Here is a 17698-nt window from a genome sequence, read left to right as displayed (position 1 = left end):
CCACCCCCTCTCAATGTCAGTGCATCAGTGGACCTGCTCCCCATGACCCCCTCATCAGCATCAGTGGACCTGTCCCTCCCAACCCAAACATCCCCCTCCCAATGTGGTGAGTGAGTGAGTTGGGTTTTACGCTGCTTTTAACAGTATTCAAGTTATATCACGGCGCGTCAGCTTAATGTGGGAGGAAAGCCTGAAGTGATGCAGGTCTCAGACGTTTACCACTTCGGTGAAACCCACGAGCATAGGTATGGTGCTGACAAACCTAGAAACATAATCGGGGCGAACCAGGATTCGAACCCACAATCATAGGTTTCTGGCATGCCCAAGGGACGCAACCCTGCACAGCGAATGGCGGCGCCTGAGACGACTGCCCCCCGTCCCGATGTCAGTTAGTGAAGGAAGATAAGGCAGCAGGTGCCTGGTGATTGGACCTGACAGTTATGATGACAACTCACAGCTTGGTGGTCTGTGGCACATCTCTGACAACATCGTCTACGATGGCTTCCTTGGCACTTAGGCACTCAACAACACTGGGGTCGACGGACTCCTTGGGGATCCGGCAACGGTCCAGGTCCGACAACTTGAGGGGGGTGAAGTGGAGCCCGAGCTTGATGTCCCCGTAACACAGGTCCGGCTCAAACCCGGGGTGGTTCGCCCAGTTCTCCGACTTGGGGCGGCTGAAGAACAACATGAGAACATGTGAGACATGCGGTGAATGTATAGTTGTAGTTATGCTGTGAATGTATAGTTGTCATAATGCGGTGAATGTATAGTTGTAGTTATGCGGTGAATGTATAGTTGTAGTTACACGATGAATGTATAGTTGTAGTTACGCGGTGAATGTATAGTTGTAGTTACGCGGTGAATGTATAGTTGTAGTTAAACGGTGAATGTATAGTTGTAGTTACGCGGTGAATGTATAGTTGAAGTTACGCGGTGAATGTATAGTTGTAGTTACGCGATGAATGTATAGTTGTAGTTACGCGATGAATGTATAGTTGTAGTTACGCGGTGAATGTATAGTTGTAGTTATGCGGTGAATGTATAGTTGTAGTTATGCGGTGAATGCATAGTTGTAGTTACACAATGAATGTATAGTTGTAGTTACGCGGTGAATGTATAGTTGTAGTTACGCGGTGAATGTATAGTTGTAGTTAAACGGTGAATGTATAGTTGTAGTTACGCGGTGAATGTTTAGTTGTAGTTACGCGGTGAATGTATAGTTGTAGTTACGCGATGAATGTATAGTTGTAGGTACGCGGTGAATGTATAGTTGTAGTTACGCGGTGAATGTATAGTTGTAGTTATGCGGTGAATGTATAGTTGTAGTTACGAGATGAATGTATAGTTGTAGTTACGCGGTGAATGTATAGTTGTAGTTACGCGGTGAATGTATAGTTGTAGTTACCCGGTGAATGTGCTGGTAATTGTTCATGATTCTGATAATGTACCACTGGTGATTGTTCATGATTCTGATAATGTGACACTTGTAATTGTTCATGATTCTGATAATGCACCACTGGTGATTGTTCATCATTCTGATAATGTACCACTGGTGATTGTTCATCATTCTGATAATGCACCACTGGTGATTGTTCATGATTCTGATAATGCACCACTGGTGATTGTTCCTGGTTCTGATAATGTACCACTGGTGATTGTTCATGATTCTGATAATGCACCACTGATAATTGTTCATGATTCTGATAATGTACCACTGGTAATTGTTCATGATTCTGATAATGCACAACTGGTGATTGTTCATCATTCTGATAATGTACCACTGGTGATTGTTCATGATTCTGATAATGCACCACTGGTGATTGTTCATCATTCTGATAATGCACCACTGGTGATTGTTCATGATTCTGATAATGTACCACTGGTGATTGTTCATGATTCTGATAATACACCACTGGTGATTGTTTATGATTCTGATAATGTAACACTGGTAATTGTTCATCATTCTGATAATGTACCACTGGTGATTGTTCATGATCTGATAATGTACCACTGGTGATTGTTCATGATTCTAAACAATGCACCACTGATAATTGTTCATCATTCTGATAATGTACCACTGGTAATTGCTCATGATTCTGAAAATGCACAACTGGTGATTGTTCATGATTCTGATAATGTACCACTGGTGATTGTTCATGATTCTGATAATGTGACACTTGTAATTGTTCATGATTCTGATAATGCACCACTGGTGATTGTTCATCATTCTGATAATGTACCACTGGTGATTGTTCATGATCTGATAATGTACCACTGGTGATTGTTCATGATTCTGATAATGTGACACTTGTAAATGTTCATGATTCTGATAATGTACCACTGGTGATTGTTCATGATTCTAATAATGTAACACTGGTAATAGTTCATGATTCTGATAATGTAACACTGGTAATTATTCATGAATCTGATAATGTGAGACTGGTAATAGTTCATGATTCTGATAATGTAATACTGGTAATTGTTCATGATTCTGATAATGTATCACTGGTGATTGTTTATGATTCTGATAATGTAACACTGGTAATTGTTCATGATTCTGATAATGTACCACTGGTGATTGTTCATCATTCTGATAATGTAACACTGGTGATTGTTCATGATCTGATAATGTACCACTGGTGATTGTTCATGATTCTGATAATGCACCACTGATAATTGTTCATGATTCTGATAATGTACCACTGGTAATTGTTCATGATTCTGATAATGCACAACTGGTGATTGTTCATCATTCTGATAATGTACCACTGGTGATTGTTCATGATTCGGATAATGCACCACTGGTAATTGTTCATGATTCTGATAATGCACAACTGGTGATTGTTCATGATTCTGATAATGTACCACTGGTGATTGTTCATGATTCTGATAATACACCACTGGTGATTGTTTATGATTCTGATAATGTAACACTGGTAATTGTTCATCATTCTGATAATGTACCACTGGTGATTGTTCATGATCTGATAATGTACCACTGGTGATTGTTCATGATTCTAAACAATGCACCACTGATAATTGTTCATCATTCTGATAATGTACCACTGGTAATTGTTCATGATTCTGAAAATGCACAACTGGTGATTGTTCATCATTCTGATAATGTACCAATGGTGATTGTTCATGATTCTGATAATGCACCACTGGTAATTGTTCATGATTCTGATAATGCACCACTGGTGATTGTTCATCATTCTGATAATGCACCACTGGTGATTGTTCATGATTCTGATAATGCACCACTGGTGATTGTTCATGATTCTGATAATACACCACTGGTAATTGTTCATGATTCTGATAATGCACCACTGGTGATTGTTCATGATTCTGATAATACACCACTGGTAATTGTTCATGATTCTGATAATGCACCACTGGTAATTGTTCATGATTCTGATAATGCACCACTGGTAATTGTTCATGATTCTGATAATGCACCACTGGTGATTGTTCATCATTCTGATAATGCACCACTGGTGATTGTTCATGATTCTGATAATGCACCACTGGTGATTGTTCATGATTCTGATAATACACCACTGGTAATTGTTCATGATTCTGATAATGCACCACTGGTGATTGTTCATGATTCTGATAATGCACCACTGGTGATTGTTCATGATTCTGATAATGCACCACTGGTGATTGTTCATGATTCTGATAATACACCACTGGTGATTGTTCATGATTCTGATAATGCACCACTGGTAATTGTTCATGATTCTGATAATGCACCACTGGTGATTGTTCATAATTCTGATAATACACCACTGGTGATTGTTCATCATTCTGATAATGTACCACTGGTAATTGTTCATGATTCTGATCATGCACCACTGGTGATTGTTCATCATTCTGATAATGCACCACTGGTGATTGTTCATGATTCTGATAATGCACCACTGGTGATTGTTCATGATTCTGATAATGCACCACTGGTGATTGTTCATAATTCTGATAATACACCACTGGTGATTGTTCATCATTCTGATAATGTACCACTGGTAATTGTTCATGATTCTGATCATGCACCACTGGTGATTGTTCATCATTCTGATAATGCACCACTGGTGATTGTTCATGATTCTGATAATGCACCACTGGTGATTGTTCCTGGTTCTGATAATGTGACACTTGTAATTGTTCATGATTCTGATAATGTACCACTGGTGATTGTTCATGGTTCTGACAATGTAATATTGGTAATTGTTCATGGTCAAGAAGCACAGAGATGACGATGCTTGATGCTGGTTACCTCGCTCCTGCTTTCATCTCCCCCGGCAACAGGTACACCGTCTGTTGCGTGTCCCCCTGCATCGTCATCAGACAGTACAGCGTGATGTCAGACAGCGGCAGACTCACCTGTGTGTAAATAGCGGGTGAGTTAACAATACACACGGGTGAGTCAAAACACCTACCTGGCCATGAAGCAAACACAAACATCTTTATTAGCTTCAAGAACGATCGAGTTGTGACTGACGAAGCTTGAAACAGTCACATGACATAAGGTTCTACAATTGGCATGGTAAATACAAACTGACAAAAAGATTCCACGTCATTACATCCCCCACTCACTGAAGCCAGTATATCACACTATCACACTCTGCTTTGGCCAGTATATCACACTATTAAAATCTGCTTTGGCCAGTACATCACACTATTTAACTCTACTTTGGCCAGTATAACAAACTATTAAACTCTGCTTTGGCCAGTATATCACACTATTAAACTCTACTTTGGCCAGTATATCACACTATTAAACTCTGCTTTGGCCAGTATATCACACTATTAAACTCTACTTTGGCCAGTATATCACACTATTAAACTCTGCTTTGGCCAGTATATCACACTATTAAACTCTACTTTGGCCAGTCTATCAAACGATTAAAGGCTGCTTTGGCCAGTATATCACACTATTTAACTCTACTTTGGCCAGTATAACAAACTATTAAAGTCTGCTTTGGCCAGTATATCACACTATCAAACTCTGCTTCGGTATATTACACTGTGTCATCACCTGTAGGAGCACTGCCCAGACAGACACAGGTTGTGGAATCTGATGACAAACCAAGGATCATAATCTAGTTAACGCTCGGATTGGAGCCTTTGTTCAGTGATGTCACAGACAAAATGGCCTCCCCGACCCAGGCTACCAATCATTGCCAATCCACCTTGAAATAGGAGAGGATACAGTTATTTCAAACTGAGATTCATTTCCCCACTCACATGTCCGAGCAGCAGGTCCCTTGTGGCCTTGATGACCCGGTCACTCTTGTCCACCTTCTCCGGGATCTTGCAGCGAACACAAACATTCAGGTAGCGCTGCTGCTCCCCAAGGTCAAAGGTCACTTCCTTGTTCCACTTGGGGTTCTGGGAAATAGTTCAGGCCCTAATCAAGCAGCTATTTCACACTTTCAGTGAGCTGCTTCAGTCACTGGACAGGAGACAGTCATACATCTTAAAGGTGGTGGAAATAATTGTGTAATTCTAATTCATAATTTTCTTGTTAAAGAAATAATCTGATTGACACCTGTAAGGTGAGCAAATGATTTCATGATCAATCAGGAGATGTTCAAATGTGTAATATGAGACAAGTTATCAGGTTTCAGACAGAGCTGAGACTGTCTAGATGTAACTGTGCTATATGTAGTCTTGTGTTACCATGGTTACAGAACATGATGCTGATATTCACCTTGCATGCCGGCACCTCCGGAATCTTCTGTACATTGTAAAGATCGTCATCACTATCGCTGTCAACATCACCGCTGTTTACACTGTCAACATCATCGGCTACGGTCTGGAGAAAAACACAGTAATGTTAGTCTGGTGTATTTCTGACACATCTGTTGGCCGGCCTGTTCAATGATTTCAACACAAGGTGGAGACTCAATGTAACTAGCAGACTTCGGAGTAACATACATTTGGGGCAAAATGATTTCATAATATTAAAATAAGTAGGGATATGAATACCATAATATCTTATCTGTGATTATTTCCATGTACTATGGCTAGAAGTGCATGGATGTCGTGGCTGCCACTGAAAAGCAAATCAGACTCTCTTGCACAACTTGGAATGAAGAAGAAGAGATGCATTTGTGAGAAGAAGTCGGTGACATAAGGAATTGCCCAACGTTTGTCTCAACTTACAGGTCTCTTGCAGGAAAATGTGTGTCGGTAGGTAAAACAACCAAAGAAAGAAAATAAAGCAACATAGATTGTATAAGATTGGAATTCCTACTAACACAGAAAAAACAGAAACAACCATGCCAGGTCGGCAAGAGAATTAGAGTAACCTCCCTTCCCTAATTTAAGGATTAACTGTGGATTTGTTTCGGTTCATTGAGGTATGAATCGAAAAACTGATGTGCAACCTGTATGATAGGCATGCAATCTGATAGGCATGCAAAGTTTGGCAGAGAAATATTTAATGGTTTCTGAGTTATGCTCTGGAAATGATTTCAGGACGCACACACACACACACACACACACGGACGGACAGACGGAACACATTTCAATATCCCCGCCAACTTCGTTGGGGTGGGTTATAACAAGATCTGAAGTTGTAGAGAACTGTAGAATGCTCTTTATTATAGGGGTTGGATATGGACTCCATTGACAGTGATGTTAAATTGTAGTAGAAAAAATTGTCAAATTGAATGAGCTCGAGATTACTTTGAAACCTTGAAACCTATATCCATTGCCCTGACTGACCTTCATTGCAAACCCTGGATCACTCTCGGCTCTCTCCCGCCGTGGAGAACCATCACGTCGAGTTGTCTCCCCTGTCTGCAGGCGTGGATCGGACTTGCGCTGTCCGAGCCGTACAGGACTACTCTCAGCAGAGTGTTGTGACGTGGAAGTCTTGGCGCGCTGTCGGAACTCACTCTGTGCGGGCACAGACAGACTGCTGCCGCCAGACAGAGCCTTATCTAGCTTCAGAGATTTCACAGAACTGGAGTCGGAGTCTTGTGTTGTTTTGAAACTGATGTGGACAAAATCTTCGCTGTCTTCATTCGACTGCCCATCTTCTAGACCATCTGTCTCAGTCTCCTGTTCAGATTGAAAGCATTTGTTTGTGACACAGCCATGCTAAATATTGGGTTTGTTTGACAACACTTGTTTCTTGTTTATCTGCACACTCAGCAATATTCCAGCCATATAAGGGCAGTTTATGAATTATCGAGGACCAGACAATCAAGTGATTGACATTATGAGAATTGATCTACACACTCTGGGTACAATGACGTGCATCAACCAGTCAGCGAGTCTGAACACCTCATCCTGTTTGTTGCCTCTTACGACACATGTGGGTTGCTGAACACCATTTCTAACCTAGGTTTTCATGGGGGAAGACAGATCTGTCAGATTTAGTACTCTCGTCATATCTGGATAAGTCCTTCAAACCGACTGTTACATCTCATTCAAGTGATAACTCAGGGGACCAGGACAAGAGTTTCTACTTCTCCAGAGTTCTCGCTGTCCTCTTTAAGATGTTTAAAGCCCTACCCTGACTATAAGTAGCCCGCAAGGTGGTGGTGTTTCAGTTTAGAACAATGACTGACAATGTAAACACAACCGAGTGTCTGAAGACGTTTTTTGAAAACCATACGGGAACGAGATCACCACTGACCGTCAAACTTCGTATCAACTTGAATGACAAACCATGGATACAACAAATGGCTCCATATCAAGATATAAGTCAATAAATTTTCTGTAGTTTTATCCTAAAAAATCGAATCGATCGTGTTTGGTGTCTGCATTTTGATTGAGAGTGAATTGGGAAAAATATTTCAGGTGTATCCCAGTATTTCAGTTGAAAATTGGAGGGATTCAACCCAGCGCCTCCCTCGTCTTCAAACAGTTGTATACACATCTCTATATCACCCGTGAACATGTAAGGCTGTGATGCAGTGTAACCGGGATGCAGGTTTTTGTCCGATGATGAAACGAGGCTGAGAATAGCTGATGGAAGTCAACCGTATCCCTCCTGCTGGAACCAGGCTACTAATTGATTCCCTGCCAAGAGCTAGAGCCGTCACTGCAACATGGCTCTATGTAGTCATGTGATGGAGAATATGATGCATGTAATCCTGTGAAGTATTGACAATGTATTCACAAGTAATGGAGACTGTGGCTTATATAAACTCCCACCTTGTAGGGTAAGGTCTCCTCGAAGAACTTCACCTCTTGTGACATCTTCAGTTGTGGTCTTTCAAGACGTACGGTAAACCTGAAGCAGAGACAACACATGGCTGGCTCACTGACATGACTGCTGCCAGGCGACAGAAGTACTATATCGCAGTGAGTTAGGTGTAACGCTGCTTAGAAGAGTACATCATCAACATCACTGTGGGTCAACTTCATGTGTTTTATGTTTGTTGTTTAACATGTTAAACAAATGTTAAACAACATGTCTGAATTGAACAACATGTCTGAACTGAACAACATGTCTGAACATGTCTGAACTGAACAACATGTCTGAAGAGAACAACATGTCTGAACATGTCTGAACTGAACAACATGTCTGAACAGAACAACATGTCTGAACTTGTCTGAACTGAACAACATGTCTGAACATGTCTGAACTGAACAACATGTTTGAACTGAACAACATGTCTGAACAGAACAACATGTCTGAATTAAACATGTCTGAACAGAACGACATGTCTGAATTAGACAACATGTCTCAACAACAGTGTGGAGGGGGTACATGTACATGTTACAGTCAGTGGTAAATAAGAGAGTATATTAGTAAGGAGTAAGTATATACTACAAAACATTGTGTTCCTCATTATAAAGATGCTGACATCCATATTTTCTCTCTTGAATGTGTATCACTTCTAAATGCCATTCAAAGACTGCATGTGTAAAATGACAACTTTTCACTCAGGCAACTTTACATATTGACAGTAACCATGGTTACACACATGGACTTGGGGTCAATGGGGAAATGAACCTCACCTTCTCTGGCTGAGTTAGCACTTGAGAGAAAGTTTGGTTTTCAAGTCATAAACAAGTTCAGATACAATAAACTTCTGTAGTTCTGTATCTGTTACGAATGTTCCAACAATAAAGGGGAGTTCGGGTAGCCTAGTGGTTAATGTGTTCGCACGTCACACCGAGGACCCGGGTTTGATTCCCCACATGGGTACAATGGATACACATGTGAAGCCCATTTCTGGCATTCCCCGCCATGATATTGCTGGTATATTGCTATAAGCAGCGTAAACAGTACTCACTCACTCACTCCAAACCCCATCTTGCAGCCAGCAGCAGGCTGACATTCAGTGTTTGTCCAGAGACTGACAGACCTGCTGCTGATGCTGTGACAGGATACCTAACTATATCCTGTCCTCCAGGCAATGTACATCTTTACCTGTCTGTTTCAATCACACTACCTTTCTCCAGCATTCCGCAGTAGTTTGGCAGCCTGCTTGCAGGATGTTATCTTTGTTGTTCCCACAGCAACCAGCACATCATTCTACACAAACATAGATAACACCTATGTCACAGTTTGTATTCTGTATCAGGGAATACCAGTTCATCAACAGATAACACCTATCTACGTTATATCAGGGTATAACTGTTATATACTACATCAACAGATAACACCTATGTATGTTATATCAGGGTATAACTGTTATAGAGTACATCAACAGATAACACCTATGTATGTTATATCAGGGTATAACTGTTATAGAGTACATCAACAGATAACACCTATGTATGTTATATCAGGGTATAACAGTTATGGAGTACATCAACAGATAACACCTATGTATGTTATATCAGGGTATAACTGTTACATACTACATCAACAGATAACACCTATGTATGTTATATCAGGGTATAACTGTTATAGAGTACATCAACAGATAACACCTATGTATGTTATATCAGGGTATAACTGTTATGGAGTACATCAACAGATAACACCTATGTATGTTATATCAGGGTATAACTGTTACATACTACATCAACTGATAACACCCATGTATGTTATATCAGGGTATAACTGTTATATACTACATCAACAGATAACACCCATGTATGTTATATCAGGGTATAACTGTTATATACTACATCAACAGATAACACCCATGTATGTTATATCAGGGCGTAACTGTTATATACTACATCAACAGATAACACCTATGTATGTTATATCAGGGCGTAAGTGCTATATACTACATCAACAGATGTTATATCACTGTCCAGCAGCTATAAAAGGTCAGTGATGATGGAGGCAGCGCTCACCCTCTTGATGTCGGCCATGGATGCAGGACTCTCCGGTGAGACGCTGTCCACCATGACGACCAGGTCAAACCTGGCCAGCAGATTCTCCTGAAGCACATGGAACATCAGTATTACAAGTCTGTCACATTTCACTTCCCGACATAAATGTCTGTTTGTTGTTTACTGGTGCACTCAGAAATATTCCAGCTACTTCAGGACAGCCTGTAAATGATCAAGTCTGGACCAGACAAACCAACTGATATGAGCAACGATCCACGCTCCCAGTGTTCAATGAAATGCAATATTCCAGATCAAGTATGGTTTTTCGTTAATGCAAGCAAATTTCAAGGAATATCATGGCTGGGAACCGGACCTTCACACACTGTTCTCATGTAGGGAATCAATGTAGGGAATCAAACCCGGGCTTTTGACGTGATGAGTGAAACAACCAACCTACCCCACCACCCTCGGGCCAGACAAAGCAAGATTACTGAAATAATTGGAGTATCAAGAAGAATTGATTACAAAGACGTATTTTAGTAAACATCTTTAACAATGTAGTGCACCTCTCTGAACGTCATGCCGATGGATGTAGCAGCGCCCTTGATGACCTCGACGTCATGGGACACCCAGACCCGCTGATGCCGGTTCACAAGTTCCTTCCACTCGAGTTCATCTGGTACACATGGAGAGACAGAGAAGCTAGATAAATGATTTTATGTAGGGAATATTGCAGCAATTGCATCACAATGCCATGCACACCATTGTGACATCAACAGTTACCATGACATCACAATCAAATGACATCACTAATCTCTGCCACTGAAGCTAAGTATCAGTACATTTACACTTAAGACTCAGACTATTAGTGTTACAAACTGGAAAAGTTGAAAGAATGAGTTTGGATGATAAACAGAACCTCATCCGACTGTCTTTTGATATCATATATATCAACACTCGATAAAAGCTTAAAAGTCCTCTGGAAGCCACAGAGTTTTAGATTTTAATTGAGTCGTATGGATATATTTGATCTCAAAATGGTAAGATTCTCTTAAAGTAACATGAATACATCTCAAGCAGCAGTTGACATTAAATGATATACACATCATAGACGCCTAGCACAGGTCTTGTTTTGACAGAGGATCATAACCTTCGTAATTTGTGACAACCTCCACAGAGTGAGTGAATGTTCTTCTATGCCAGCATCAGCACTACTCCAGCTGTATCAGGCCAGCCTGTACAGAATGGAGTCTGGGCCAGACAAACCAGTGATGGAAAGCATGAGTATCAATCTATGACATCGGCGCACAATGACACCCCATCAGCCCAGTCACACAGTCTCACCACCCCATCAGCCCAGTCACACCACTCCATCAGCCGAGTCACACAGTCTCACCACCCCATCAGCCCAGTCACAGTCTCACCACCCCATCAGCCCAGTCACACAGTCTCACCACCCCATCAGCCCAGTCTCACCACCCCATCAGCCCAGTCACACAGTCTCACCACCACATCAGCCGAGTCACACAGTCTCACCACCCCATCAGCCCAGTCACACAGTCTCACCACCCCATCAGCCCAGTCTCACCACCCCATCAGCCCAATCACAGTCTCACCACCCCATCAGCCCAGACACATAGTCTCACCACCCCATCAGCCCAGTCACACAGTCTCACCACCCCATCAGCCCAGGCACACAGTCTCACCACCCCATCAGCCCAGTCTCACCACCCCATCAGCCCAGTCACACAGTCTCACCACCCCATCAGCCCAGTCTCACCACCCCATCAGCCCAGTCACACAGTCTCACCACCCCATCAGCCCAGTCACACAGTCTTACCACCCCATCAGCCCAGTCTCACCACCCCATCAGCCCAGTCACACAGTCTCACCACCCCATCAGCCCAGTCACACCATCCCATCAGCCCAGTCACACAGTCTCACCACCCCATCAGCCCAGTCACAGTCTCACCACCCCATCAGCCCAGGCACACAGTCTCACCACCCCATCAGCCCAGTCTCACCACCCCATCAGCCCAGTCACACAGTCTTACCACCCCATCAGCCCAGTCTCACCACCCCATCAGCCCAGTCACACAGTCTCACCACCCCATCAGCCCAGTCTCACCACCCCATCAGCCCAGTCACACAGTCTCACCACCCCATCAGCAGAGTCTCACCACTCCATCAGCCCAATCACACAGTCTCACCACCCCATCAGCCCAGTCACAGTCTCACCACTCCATCAGCCCAGTCTCACCACCCCATCAGCCCAGTCACACAGTCTCATCACCCCATCAGCCCAGTCTCACCACCCCATCAGCCCAGTCACACAGTCATACCACCCCATCAGCCCAGTCTCACCACCCCATCAGCCCAGTCACACAGTCTCACCACCCCATCAGCCCAGTCACAGTCTCACCACTCCATCAGCCCAGTCTCACCACCCCATCAGCCCAGTCACACAGTCTTACCACCCTATCAGCCTAGTCACACAGTCTCACCACCCCATCAGCAGAGTCTCACCACCCCATCAGCCAAGTCACAGTCTCACCACCCCATCAGCCCAGTCACACAGTCTCACCACCCCATCAGCAGAGTCTCACCACCCCATCAGCCCAGTCACACAGTCTCACCACCCCATCAGCCCAGTCACAGTCTCACCACCCCATCAGCCAAGTCACACAGTCTCACCACCCCAGTCACACAATCTCACCACCCCATTAGCCAAGTCACACAGTCTCACCACCCCATCAGCAGAGTCTCACCACTCCATCAGCCAAGTCACACAGTCTCACCACCCCATCAGCCAAGTCACATAGTCTCACCACCCCATCAGCCCAGTCACAGTCTCACCACCCCATCAGCCAAGTCACACAGTCTCACCACCCCATCAGCCCAGTCACATAGTCTCACCACCCCATCAGCCCAGTCACACAGTCTCACCACCCCATCAGCCCAGTCACACAGTCTCACCACCCCATCAGCCCCCCAGTCACACAGTCTCACCACCCCATCAGCCCAGCCACACAGTCTCACCACCCCATCAGCCCAGTCACACAGTCTCACCACCCCATCAGCCCAGTCACACAGTTTCACCACCCCATCAGCCCAGTCATAGTCTCACCACCCCATCAGCCCAGTCACACAGTCTCACCACCCCATCAGCCCAGACACATAGTCTCACCACCCCATCAGCCAAGTCACACAGTCTCACCACCCAATACTGATAACTAGGCTCTTACAAAAAGCAGGCCCTATTTGACACGGAATCACAACAGCCCATGTACAGGCGACCATGAATACTGTGTACATCACACTTACCCACAGATATCGTACAGTACAGTTTGGCATCTTTCGGTGTTTTAAGTAGTCTTGAGCATTCTATGACATTCACCCGGAGTCGGCCAACGCTGATGTTCTGCCCGCTCACACGGAACTCTCTCAGGGGACGGGACAGGGACGGTTGGAGAAAGAACGGTTTGAATCGCATCTTGAAGTTCGGGAGTGTGTGTTTCTTCCTAATACTGCGTCTTATCTGGATGAAGGATAAAGTCAGTCACTTATATATCTGTAGATATTGATTTCATTCTACCTCACCTTACATCTATGTCACCATCCCCAAGTCCTGAAACTGTAATCAGATATTGAGTACTTATGTCAGTACAGTGCGCCATCAGTACAGAGCGCCATCAGTACAGAGCGCCATCAGTACAGTGCGCCATCAGTACAGTGCGCCATCAGTACAGAGCGCCATCAAACATCTTTCAATCACCCACCCTTCAAGCAATATTGCAGCTATATTACAGGGTCAGTAATATTGCAGCTATATCACAGGGTCAGCAATATTCCAGCTATATTACAGGGTCAGCAATATTGCAGCTATATTACAGGGTCAGGAATATTCCAGCTATATTACAGGGTCAGCAATATTGCAACTATATTACAGGGTCAGCAATATTGCAGCTATATCACAGAGTCAGCAATATTCCAGCTATATTACAGGGTCAGGAATATTGCAACTATATTACAGGGTCAGCAATATTGCAGCTATATCACAGGGTCAGCAATATTGCAGCTATATTACCGGGTCAGCAATACTGTAGCTATATCACGGGGTCAGCAATATTGCAGCTATATCACAGGGTCAGCAATATTGCAGCTATATCACAGGGTCAGCAATATTGCAGCTATATCACAGGGTCAGCAAAACTAACAAAGCATATATTGTTTAGCATGATTTCTGCACAAAACATGACACCACTCAACATGATAACACTTGTGCCACAACCAGGGCAGCCCAGATCTTACTTGATTTATGATGAAGTTGGTTATTTGGGGCAGTCCTTTCCCCTCGAACTGCGACTCCACCTCGAACTCCACCTCGGGATCCTGGGGTCAAGAACATCGAGAACATCAGGAACACTTGGCTAAATGATCAATGATATAACTTCCAAATTAAACTGCATCCTCCACCCACGTAAACATCTCCAATCATGCCCCAACTTCTCAATCCCAAATCAAACATCTCCACCCCACCACCCTAACATCTCCACCCCACCCTAACATCTCCAGCCCCACCCTAACATCTCCATCCCACCCCACATAAACATCTCCAACCCACCCTAACATCTCGACCCCCTCCCTAACATTTCCACCCCTTACCCACATACACATCTCCACCCCACATAAACATCTCCAACCCCACCCTAACATCTCCACCCCCACCCTAACATCTCCACACCCAGTGTGTGTAACACCCCACCTACCTCACAGAAGGAGAAGGACCAGTGTGTGTAACACCCCACCTACCTCACAGAAGGAGAAGGACCAGTGTGTGTAACACCCCACCTACCTCACAGAAGGAGAAATACCAGTGTGTGTAACACCCCATCTACCTCACAGAAGGAGAAGGACCAGTGTGTGTAACACACACCCATCTACCTCACAGAAGGAGAAGGACCAGTGTGTGTAACACACCCACCTACCTCACAGAAGGAGAAGGACCAGTGTGTGTAACACCCCCACCTACCTCACAGAAGGAGAAAGACCAGTGTGTGTAACACCCCACCCCCACCTACCTCACAGAAGGAGAAGGACCAGTGTGTGTAACATCCCAAACCCACCTACCTCACAGAAGGAGAAAGACCAGTGTGTGTAACACCCCACCTACCTCACAGAAGGAGAAGGACCAGTGTGTGTAACACCCCACCTACCTCACAGAAGGAGAAGGACCAGTGTGTGTAACACCCCACCTACCTCACAGAAGGAGAAGGACCAGTGTGTGTAACACCCCACCTACCTCACAGAAGGAGAAGGACCAGTGTGTGTAACACACCACCCCCACCTACCTCACAGAAGGAGAAGGACCAGTGTGTATAACACCCCACCCCCACCTACCTCACAGAAGGAGAAAGACCAGTGTGTGTAACACCCCACCTACCTCACAGAAGGAGAAGGACCAGTGTGTGTAACACACCACCCCCACCTACCTCACAGAAGGAGAAGGACCAGTGTGTGTAACACCCCACCCCCACCTACCTCACAGAGGGAGAAGGACCAGTGTGTGTAACACCCCACCCACCTCACAGAAGGAGAAGGACCAGTGTGTGTAACACCCCATCTACCTCACAGAAGGAGAAGGACCAGTGTGTGTAACACCCCATCTACCTCACAGAAGGAGAAGGACCAGTGTGTGTAACACCCCACCTACCTCACAGAAGGAGAAGGACCAGTGTGTGTAACACCCCATCTACCTCACAGAAGGAGAAGGACCAGTGTGTGTAACACCCCACCCCCACCTACCTCACAGAAGGAGAAGGACCAGTGTGTGTAACACACCACCCCCACCTACCTCACAGAAGGAGAAGGACCAGTGTGTGTAACACCCCACCTACCTCACAGAAGGAGAAGGACCAGTGTGTGTAACACCCCATCTACCTCACAGAAGGAGAGGGACCAGTGTGTGTAACACCCCATCTACCTCACAGAAGGAGAAGGACCAGTGTGTGTAACACACACCCACCTACCTCACAGAAGGAGAAGGACCAGTGTGTGTAACACCCCACCCCCACCTACCTCACAGAAGGAGAAGGACCAGTGTGTGTAACACCCCACCCCCACCTACCTCACAGAAGGAGAAGGACCAGTGTGTGTAACACCCCACCCCCACCTACCTCACAGAGGGAGAAGGACCAGTGTGTGTAACACCCCACCCCCACCTACCTCACAGAAGGAGAAGGACCAGTGTGTGTAACACCCCATCTACCTCACAGAAGGAGAAGGACCAGTGTGTGTAACACCCCATCTACCTCACAGAAGGAGAAGGACCAGTGTGTGTAACACCCCACCTACCTCACAGAAGGAGAAGGACCAGTGTGTGTAACACCCCACCTACCTCACAGAAGGAGAAGGACCAGTGTGTGTAACACCCCACCTACCTCACAGAAGGAGAAGGACCAGTGTGTGTAACACACCACCCCCACCTACCTCACAGAAGGAGAAGGACCAGTGTGTGTAACACCCCACCTACCTCACAGAAGGAGAAGGACCAGTGTGTGTAACACCCCACCTACCTCACAGAAGGAGAAGGACCAGTGTGTGTAACACACCCCACCTACCTCACAGAAGGAGAAGGACCAGTGTGTGTAACACCCCCACCTACCTCACAGAAGGAGAAGGACCAGTGTGTGTAGGGTTTTCGAGTCAGCTGGAGTCGAGCTGGCCCCTTCAGTTTCTTCACAACGACCGACAGGTAGGCGGACTTGTTGAACAGCAGCAAGATGTCTATTGCGAGCTGGAAGCCTCCCGCGTAGTCGATGTCCACGCCCAGGTCCAGCTCCTGGAACATACACCTCAGTACATGGGACCTTGATGCAGCAACCGTGACGGTAAACTACAACAACATTGCAGACAACCTCTCCCGCTGACTGCAGATGGTGTCTAGGAAGCAGGATGCACAGATTGCAGCTGAGAGTGGTCTCCCCTGGTCCAAGTATTATTTATGCCCTACAGTCGTTGTGGAATTCAATCCCAATGTTTCTGCACAGACTGAGCGTAACTAAAAATACCATTCCCAGTGAAAAAGTGAGTGAGTGAGTGAGTGAGTGAGTGAGTGAGTGAGAGTGAGTTAGTTGGATTTAATGCTTCTTTTAACAGTATTCCAGTTATATCAAGGCGTGCCAGCTTAAAGTAGAAGGAAAGCCAAAAGGGATGCAGGTCTCAGACGTTTACCAGTTTGATGAAACCCACGAGCACGGGTATGGTGCTGAGAAACCTAGAAACATAATTGGGGCGAACCAGGATTCAAACCCTCAATCATAGGTCTCTCGCATGGCCTAGGCACCCAACTCTACACAGCGAATTGCGGTCACCTATAGATGACTGGGCCACCCGTGCCCCCCTAGTACACCCATACACCAGGTGATCTTTGACTGAC

General features: G+C 45.0%; 1 protein-coding gene across 1 annotated transcript in view; it reads right to left on the bottom strand.

The window, feature by feature from the left end:
- The window catches only part of LOC139449740 (PDZ domain-containing protein 8-like), a 35893-nt gene that overhangs the window by 7253 nt on the left and 10942 nt on the right, over positions 1-17698 (bottom strand). Inside the window, exons 5-16 of the mRNA XM_071231260.1 lie at positions 16925-17101; positions 14572-14652; positions 13585-13798; positions 10827-10936; positions 10282-10368; positions 9423-9505; positions 8176-8254; positions 6736-7074; positions 5717-5821; positions 5251-5394; positions 4280-4386; positions 456-677 (exon numbers count right to left, since the gene is read on the bottom strand). Of these exons, the coding sequence (XP_071087361.1) occupies positions 456-677; positions 4280-4386; positions 5251-5394; positions 5717-5821; positions 6736-7074; positions 8176-8254; positions 9423-9505; positions 10282-10368; positions 10827-10936; positions 13585-13798; positions 14572-14652; positions 16925-17101 (1748 nt within the window). The remainder of the gene's footprint in view (positions 1-455; positions 678-4279; positions 4387-5250; positions 5395-5716; positions 5822-6735; positions 7075-8175; positions 8255-9422; positions 9506-10281; positions 10369-10826; positions 10937-13584; positions 13799-14571; positions 14653-16924; positions 17102-17698) is intronic.

Source organism: Haliotis cracherodii, unplaced genomic scaffold (assembly GCF_022045235.1).
Source record: "Haliotis cracherodii isolate W230 unplaced genomic scaffold, xgHalCrac1.p SCAF_8, whole genome shotgun sequence".
In the NCBI taxonomy this organism is placed as follows: domain Eukaryota; kingdom Metazoa; phylum Mollusca; class Gastropoda; order Lepetellida; family Haliotidae; genus Haliotis; species Haliotis cracherodii.
Note: the sequence above shows the minus strand (reverse complement) of the source record. Positions and strands in the feature narration are given on the sequence as shown.